Source organism: Lampetra fluviatilis, unplaced genomic scaffold (assembly GCF_964198595.1).
Source record: "Lampetra fluviatilis unplaced genomic scaffold, kcLamFluv1.1 SCAFFOLD_574, whole genome shotgun sequence".
NCBI lineage: Eukaryota > Metazoa > Chordata > Hyperoartia > Petromyzontiformes > Petromyzontidae > Lampetra > Lampetra fluviatilis.
The window spans coordinates 57,280-66,457 of record NW_027620962.1 but is presented as its reverse complement, the minus strand read 5'-3'; the positions used below and the strand labels follow the sequence as shown (position 1 = coordinate 66,457).

Here is a 9,178-nt window from a genome sequence, read left to right as displayed (position 1 = left end):
CTTTCGGTCGTTTTTTAACCCACTTCCCGTGATCCAATCGAGCTGACATTTTCCACACAGACTCGTTGTGCGTGACAATTAATGTTCGTGAAACTTTTTTTCAAAAATGTTACACTTTTTAGGACAAAATTATTATATGTAATTACCAATTGCTTAATGGTGCAATGCAATCATCTGACCCATAGGTGGCAGCCATCTCAAGCCAGAGGACGAGAGGACTCTAGCCGCGACGCATATAAAGGATTTATAGTGAAAAACTTTGTTTTTACGGGTTATACTTATTTACGATCAGAGTAGTCGGCACTTGGCTTCGTACGTAATTTAGTTTTTTTGTTTCAACGCTTTTTAAATTAAATATTTCACAAAACGTTTCACGCTCTCTTCTGCTCACCCCTTCTCTCTCTCTCTACCCCCTCTCTCCCTTTTTTTTTCCCACTCACACGGGCTTTATTCATAAGTCAAGACAAAACTGAATGTCAAAAAACGGCTGGCAAAACATTGGACACATTTTTCAACATCATGGCATTTCGCTGTTGACGACATAAAGTTAACTCCAGATGTGACAGCATCTCTTTCAAAGTAGAACTCCAGTTGATCTTAACTGCCAACAATGATGTTGTCGATGGCGCAATATGGATGAGTTTCACGAAGAAGCCGATGAAGCCCATTATGGCAAAGCCAATCGCCGTTGCTATTGCGATCTTATGAAACTCCTTGCGGTCGGGCTTTGTGCAGCGTTTCACGAGCCGGATGGAATCCTTGGCGAACTGCCTGCCTGCCTGGCTCCACGAATGTCATCACCTGGTCCATGATGGATTAGTCTTAACCTGGGCCGAGCTTCAAGTCCCTGCGCGTCTTATTCTCACCCTCTCTCTCTCCTCCCATCTCTCCTCTCCCCCCCCCGAGTAGTGCCGTCTCGGCGTGGCGACGTGGAGATGTTGGCCTACTGCCTCCTGTCGTGGATGTCCGGGGGCCTCCCTTGGGCAGCTGTCTCCAGCAACGCCAACGCCGTCATGGACGCCAAGCTCAGGTAGCGCAAGTGTCCGTGTGTGTGTGTGTGTGCGTGTGTGTGTGTGTCCGTGTGTGCGTGTGTGTGTGTGTGTGTCCGTGTGTGTGTGTCCGTGTGTGTGTGCCCGTGTGTGTGTGTCTGTGTGTCCGTGTGTGTGTGTCCGTGTGTGTGTGTCCGTGTGTGTGTGTGTCCGTGTGTGTGTGTCTGTGTGTCCGTGTGTGTGTGTGTGTCCGTGTGTGTGTGTGTGTCCGTGTGTGTGTGTCCGTGTGTGTGTGTCCGTGTGTGTGTGTGTGTGTCCGTGTGTGTGTGTGTCCGTGTGTGTGTGTGTCCGTGTGTGTGTGTGTCCGTGTGTGTGTGTGTCCGTGTGTGTCCGTGTGTGTGTCTGTGTGTGCGTGTGTGTGTGTGCGTGTGTGTGTGTGCGTGTGTGTGTGTGTGCGTGTGTCTGTGTGTGTGTGTCTGTGTCTGTGTGTGTGTCCGTGTGTGTGTGTCCGTGTGTGCGTGTGTGTGTGTCCGTGTGTCCGTGTGTGTTTGTCCGTGTGTGTGTGTGTGCGTGTGTGTGTGTGTCCGTGTGTGTGTGTCTGTGTGTGTGTCCGTGTGTGTCCGTGTGTGTGTCTGTGTGTGTGTATGTGCGTGTGTGTGCGTGTCTGCGTGTGTGTGTCTGTGTGTGTGTGTCCGTGTGTGTGTGTGCGTGTGTGTGTGTCCGTGTGTGTGTGTGTCCGTGTGTGTGTCTGTGTGTGTGTGCGTGTGTGTGTCTGTGTGTGCGTGTGTGTGTGTGCGTGTCTGTGTGTGTCCGTGTGTGTGTGTGTCTGTGTGTGTGTGTCCGTGTGTGTCCATGTATGTGTGTGTGTGTGTCCGTGTGTGTCTCCGTGTGTGTGTGTGCCCGTGTGTGTGTCCGTCCGTGTGTGCCCGTGTGTGTGTGTGTCCGTCCGTGTGTGTCCGTGTGTGTGTGTGTCCGGGTGTGTGTCCGTGTGTGTGTGTCTGTGTCCGTGTGTGTCCGTGTGTGTTGGCTGGGTCATGTAGCCCACATGCCCAGCCACTGCATGCCTTAACAGCTTTTGTTCGGCCGGATCGAGGGGGCTAAACGGGCACGGAACGGGCTAGAGAAGAGATAGAGTGATGTGGTACAGGAGGACGTGGAGCTGAGTGGACTTGCCGATGACTGGTACCAGCGGTGTCAAGATCGGCCTCTGTGGAGGAGGCTCGTGAAGGACGCTACTGGGCAGTTGGAGGCAGTCGCCCTCCAACAACAACGGAGGGCGGAGGAGCGACGCTCACAACAACGAGCGGAGCGCCGGGTGGATAAAACACAGCAAGTTGGCACAGTAGGGGGCACAGGTGGTGCATCAGTCAGTCATCTCAGTCATCTCGGTCAGTCGACCCGTGGCACCTGGGTCTGCCCCGTGACCTCCTGCCAGCGGGTGTTCGACACTTTACGAGGTTTTAACATGCACCTAGCCTGGCACAAGCGTCGTGGTGACGTCACCGCCACTTAGTGGAGAATGGCGGGTATTGGTGGCGGTTGTGGTGGCGGTGATGCTGGTGGTGGCGGCGGCGGTGGTGGTGGTGGCGGTGGTGGTGGTAGATGTGGTGGTGGCGGCGGCGGTGGTGGTGGTGGTGGTAGAGGTGGTGGTGGCGGTGGTGGTGGTAGAGGTGGTGGTAGTGGTGGCGGTGGTGGTAGTGGTGGCGGTGGTGGTAGTGGTGGTAGAGGTGGTGGTAGTGGAGGTGATGGTGGCGGTGGTGGTGGAGGTGATGGTGGTGGTGGTGGTAGAGGTGGTGGTAGTGGTGGCGGTGGTGGTAGTGGTGGTAGAGGTGGTGGTGGTAGTGGAGGTGGTGGTGGCGGTGGTGGTGGTAGAGGTGGTGGCGGCGGTGATGCCGGTGGTGGCGGTGGTGGTGGCGGTAGCGGTGGTGGTGGTAGAGGTGGTGGTAGTGGTGGCGGTGGTGGTAGTGGTGGTAGAGGTGGTGGTGGTAGAGGTGGTGGTGGTAGAGGTGATGGTGGTGGTGGCGGTGGTGGTGGTGGTAGAGATGGTGGTGGAGGTGGTGGTGGCGGTGGTGGTGGTAGAGGTGGTGGTGGTAGAGGTAGTGGTGTAGGTGGCGGTGGTAGAGGTGGTGGCGGCGGTGGTGGCGGTAGCGGTGGTGGCGGTGTGTCTCTACGAGTCTCTGTGTATCTTCGTGTCTCTGCACGGATCTGCGTCTCCTCCGTGTGCAGCTACAGGGAAGCGGTCCCGACTCTCATCCGGGATGCGCTACTCAGAGCTCCTGCTGCTGCTGCTGCTGCTGCTACATGCGGTGAGTGAGTGGGGGGGGGGGCGGGGGCGGTGGTGGTGCATCAGCCGCAGTCCCCCCCTCCAGCACTGTTCATCGAACTTGTGCATAGCCACACACAGCAGCAACAGCAACAGCAGCAGCAGCAGCAAGCATCGCTCCCTCCACTGAACCACCCCGTGTAGCATAGGGATAGCTGCCTCTGGGGGTTCCCCTACGCTGTGTGTGTGGAGTCTCCGTGGATTCATCTTCTTGGTTCTTTCGGTAAAGTCGTCGCGTAGAAGGGAAGTAATGAAGTAATGAAAATAAAACTTCGTAAAGTAATTCTCACGACGTTTCGGCCACAACGCAAGCAGCCGTCCTCAGGTGAAGAACAGCGTCTGTCGGGGAGACAGCGTCTGAACGGAACACCGCCAAGCTTGGCAGCGCATATTTAAGCTGGGTTAGAGGGGGAAGGGCGCCTTGACAAAGGAATTTGCATATCAACATAGGAATTTAGCATATTTAACGTCGTGAGAATTGTATTTTATTATGTTTACTTTTTATTATTTTATTATTTCCCTTCTACGTGACTTTACCGAAAGAACCAAGAAGATGAATCCCTGCTGCAGTCACGAAAGAAGCTTTCAATCGAAATTCTGTGAGTCGCCTATAACCGCTTTGCCCCGTGACTTATCGCAATTTAAATTTCGATTTAAAGCTTTCGTGACTGCAGCAGGGATTCATCTTCTTGGTTCTTTCGGTAAAGTCGTCACGTAGAAGGGAGATGATAAAATAATAAAAATAAAACTTCATAAAATACAATTCTCACGACGTTTCGGCCACAACGCAAGCAGCCGTCCTCAGGTGAAGAACAGCGTCTGTCGGGAAGACAGCGTCTCATTCAGAATTATTTTATGAAATTTAATTTTTATTATTTTATTATTTCCCTTCTACGTGACTTTACCGAAAGAACCAAGAAGACGAATCCCTGCTGCAGTCACGAAAGCTTTAAATCGAAATTTAAGAATGTTTTATTTTTATTATTTAAAAATGGAATAGTATCATTATTTTATTATTTTTATTATGTTTTATTTTTATTATTTTATAATGTTTTATTTGATTATTTTCCTTCTACGCGATGACTTTACCGAAAGAATCAAGAAGATGAATCCCTGCAGTCACGAAAGAAGCTTTCAATCGAAATTCTGTGAGTCGCCTATAACCGCTTTGCCCCGTGACTTATCGACATTCAAATTTCGATTCAAACCTTTCTCGTGACTGCAGGGATTCATCTTCTTGGTTCTTTCGGTAAAGTCATCACGTAGAAGGGAAATAATAAAATAATAAAAATAAAACTTCATAAAATACAATTCTCACGACGTTTCGGCCACAACGCAAGCAGCCGTCCTCAGGTGAAGAACAGCGTCTGTCGGGAAGACAGCGTCTGAATGAAACACCGCCAAGCTTGGCAGCGTACATTTAAGCTGCTGGGTTGGAGGGGGAAAAGCGCCTTGACAAAAGAATTTGCATATCAAGAGGAATTAAGCATATTTATGGGAAATGCAGATATGGGCTTAGTCACTACTTGTGAAATGCGTAGGAGGTGGGCGGGGGGTTTCAAAGTCATATTATGCTCGTGCATTATGCAGGGTTAGCAGCATCTTCTTGGTTCTTTCGGTAAAGTCACGTAGAAGGGAAATAATAAAATAATAAAAATACAACTTCATAAAATACAATTCTCACGACGTTTCGGCCACAACGCAAGCAGCCGTCCTCAGGTGAAGAACAGCGTCTGTCGAGAAGACAGCGTCTGAATGAAACACCGCCAAGCTTGGCAGCGTAGATTTAAGCTGCTGGGTTAGAGGGGGAAGAGCGCCTTGACAAAAGAATTTGATTAGCTGAGCCTTCTTATCTCGGAGTTTGTTGAAGGATCTTAAAGTTTTGTGGAATCCCACCCCGTAGTGGCTGTTAAAAATCTCCTTGGAGGTCGCGTGGATTTTGTCTCTGTGCCCGTCGGTTTTTAAATCCTTTATATTAAGTTCGTTCGCTCGCTTGCTTTGCGCGCTTACGACCGTGCAAATCTTTCGGTCGTTTTTTTAACCCGCTTCCCGTGATCCAATCGAGCTGACATTTTGCACACAGACTCGTTTGTGCGTGACAATGCATTTTCGTGAAAATTTTTTCCATAACTTTACACTTTTTAGGAATTTTTTTTTCATATTTATTTACCAATTGCTTAATGGTGGCAGGCAATCATCTGACCCATAGGTGGCAGCCATCTCAAGCCAGAGGACGAGAGGACTCTAGCCGCCACGCATATAAAGGATTTATAGTGGAAAACTTAGTTTTTACGGGTTAAATTTTTTTCAACCCTCCCACCTCTGCATTCAGTGCCAAAGTCGTGCTGTTTTTTAGAGTTTGGCTGCCGATATCAACTTTGACGTGAGAAGCCACTCGATTGATCTCCTAACACCGGTCGCTTCTGAAAGATATCCACGTGACGCGTGTCATCCGCGTGACGACTACGAGTAAACTATGGGAACCTCATTTGCCAGTAAAAAAAGTATGATAATTGGTTTTTTACCCTTCTATCTGGCAACAAAACTGACACCTTTTTTACAAGGAGTCATGTTTGCATAGACCACAATACCTGCAGTCGTAATGCAAACAAAAAACACAACTCTGATGATGTATGTGCACTGTCCTTGAAGTTGTTTGGTCCACACCCGAGACAGCTTTCCTTAGAGCCTAGTCTCACATGGTGTTGGGTTGGACCAGATGACGCCAATTATCATATTTGTTACTGGCAAATGAGGTTCCAATGGTGTAAATGCTTAACCCCGAGCTCTCATACTCTGATGGTGCGTTGTCTTTGAGTTGTGCGCCTTTTGGCGTCATCTGGTCCAACACCATGTGAGACTAGGCTCTAAGGAAAGCTGTCTCGGGTGTGGACCAATCAACTTCAAGGACAGTGCATACATTATCAGAGTTATGTTCTTTTGTTTGCATTACGACTGCAGGTATTGTGATCTATGCAAACATGACTCCTTGTAAAAGGGTGTCAGTTTTGTTGCCAGATAGAAGGGTAAAAAACCAATTAACTACGAGTATATTCTGAGGTTTTTATCGGTAAAGTCACTTAGTTAAAAGCTGAAGCACCGAACCTCACAATGGCTCCTCCCACCCTCAACCAGTATATATACAAGGACTGTTTCCTTGCAATCTCTCATTTACTTGATACAGCTGTCGTGGCTGTGACGGTTCCACCTGAAGACGGAAGCTTGTGTTGCCTCCGAAACGTCGTGATTTTTATTTTATTTTTATTAATTTACATTTTTTACCTACGTGACTTTACCGAAAAAACCTACGAATATGAATCCTTGCAGTCACGAAAGCTTCAAATCTACAACTACGAGTGTTGTATCATCGTCGTCATCATATATACAAGGACTGTTTTCTTGAAATTTCTCATTTACTTGATACAGCAATCGTGGCTGTGACTGTTCCACCTGAAGACGGAAGCTTGTGTTGCCTCCGAAACGTCGTGATTTTTATTTTATTTTTATTAATTTAAATTTTTTACCTACGTGACTTTACCGAAAAAACCTGAAAATATGAATCCTTGCAGTCACGAAAGCTTCAAATCTACAACTACATCATCATCGTCGCGAGCGTGGCTGAGTCACTGGTGAACGGCCGATCTCCCACCCCCCCCCCCGCCCCCCGCCTGACTGTCCGTCGGTCCGTGACCAGGCCTGAAGGAGTTTCTGGAGCACGCGTTCCAGCTGCCCTACGACGCAGCCCCGGACTACGCGCTGCTCCGGCGCTCCCTCGACCACCCGACCACCGTCACCACCACCGCCACCACCACCGCCACCACCGCCACCACCTCCCCTTGCAAAGGTTCGCTCCATCCTCCGTGACAGGGCCACTTGTTAGTTGCTCCTTAACCCGCCCACCCCACCCCACCCCACCCCCCACCCGCTTGTTTTTTTTTTGTTGCGTTCGTGTCTCCGCGCTGTGCTAACTTGTCCGGAAGCCGGGCGGTGTGCGTGTAGTGATAGGTTTTTACCCTTTCAACTGGTACAAAAACTGACACCTTTATACAAGGCATCATGTTTGCAATAACCACAACACAAGCAGTCAAAATGCAAAATATAGTGATAGGTTTTTACCCTTTCAACTGGTACAAAAACTGACACCTTTATACAAGGCATCATGTTTGCAATAACCACAACACAAGCAGTCAAAATGCAAAATATAGTGACAGGTTTTTACCCTTTCAACTGGTACAAACACTGACACCTTTATACAAGGCATCATGTTTGCAATAACCACAACACAAGCAGTCAAAATGCAAAATATAGTGATAGGTTTTTACCCTTTCAACTGGTACAAAACTGACACCTTTATACAAGGCATCACGTTTGCAATAACCACAACACAAGCAGTCAAAATGCAAAATATAGTGATAGGTTTTTACCCTTTCAACTGGTACAAAAACTGACACCTTTATACAAGGCATAATGTTTGCAATAACCACAACACAAGCAGTCAAAATGCAAAATATAGTGATAGGTTTTTACCCTTTCAACTGGTACAAAACTGACACCTTTATACAAGGCATCACGTTTGCAATAACCACAACACAAGCAGGCAAAATGCAAAATATAGTGATAGGTTTTTACCCTTTCAACTGGTACAAACACTGACACCTTTATACAAGGCATCATGTTTGCAATAACCACAACACAAGCAGTCAAAATGCAAACAAAAAGAAACAACTCTGATGATGATGATAATGATATGCACTGTCCTTGAAGTTGATTGGTCCACACCCGAGACAGCTTTCCTTAGAGCCTAGTCTCCATTGGTGTTGGACCAGATGACGCCAAAAGGCGTACAACTCAAAGACAATGCACCATCAGAGTATTGAGAGCTCGGGGTAAAGCATGTGTGGGTGTCCGTGTGTGTCGGTATGTGTGTCCGTGTGTGTGTGTGTGTGTGTGTCCGTGTGTGTGTTGGTATGTGTGTGTGTCCATGTGTCCGTGTGTGTGTGTGTCCGTGTGTGTGTGTCCGTGTGTGTGTCCGTGTGTGTGTGTGTCCGTGTGTGTGTTGGTATGTGTGTGTGTCCATGTGTCCGTGTGTGTGTGTCCGTGTGTGTGTGTCCGTGTGTCCCCGTGTGTGTGTGTGTCCGTGTGTGTGTCCGTGTGTCCCCGTGTGTGTGTGTGTCCGTGTGTGTGTGTATCCATGTGTCCGTGTGTGTGTCTACGTGTGTGTGTGTCTGTGTGTGTGTCTACGTGTGTGTGTGTGCGTGCGACTAACAGCACTTTGCCCAGTCTGTTAAAGGCTACACGGGGGACCTTTGTCTTTTTGTCTTCCCACGCAGAACGGAAGAGCCGAGGCCAAGTGGCCAAACGCAAGTGAAGAGGGGGGGTGGGGGCGGGGGGTGGGGGGTGAGGGCGGGGGGTGGGGGTGAGGGTGGGGGTGAGGGGTCAAGGTGGGGGGTGGGGGGCGGGGGTGGGGGTGAGGGTGGGGGTGAGGGGTCAAGGTGGGGGGTGGGGGGCGGGGGCGAGGGTGGGGGTGAGGGGTCAAGGTGGGGGCGGTCGGAGGGTTTGAGAAATGTGACGTCACATCAAAATGCGCAACTTTCAATCAATGTAGACGACACGTTGTTCCGCTTAATTAAATCGACTTTTTAATCAATATTCTTAGGTTTTTTCGGAAAAGTCGCGTAGGTAAAAAAGTAAAATTAATAAAAGTAAAATAAAAAAAATAAAATTTAAATTAATAAAAGTAAAATGAAAAATGTATTTAACTTTTATTAATTTTAATTTTTCACTTACGTGACTTTACCGAAAAAAACCTAAGAATGTGAATCCTTGCAGTCACGAAAGCTTCAAATGTAGACTTTTTAATAAATGT

General features: G+C 48.5%; 1 protein-coding gene and 1 pseudogene across 1 annotated transcript; one reads left to right on the top strand and one right to left on the bottom strand.

The window, feature by feature from the left end:
* Window positions 1-527: 527 nt before the first annotated feature.
* Window positions 528-821, bottom strand: LOC144954599 (protein transport protein Sec61 subunit gamma-like; annotated as a pseudogene).
* Window positions 822-894: 73 nt separating this feature from the next.
* On the top strand, window positions 895-8,694 carry LOC144954598 (serine/threonine-protein kinase VRK2-like). Its single transcript, XM_078885052.1, has 4 exons — window positions 895-1,030; window positions 3,216-3,295; window positions 7,007-7,156; window positions 8,643-8,694. Exons 1-4 carry the CDS (start codon window positions 936-938, stop codon window positions 8,678-8,680), a joined length of 363 nt encoding a protein of 120 aa, XP_078741178.1. The 5' UTR covers window positions 895-935; the 3' UTR covers window positions 8,681-8,694.
* The last annotated feature ends 484 nt before the right edge of the window (window positions 8,695-9,178 follow it).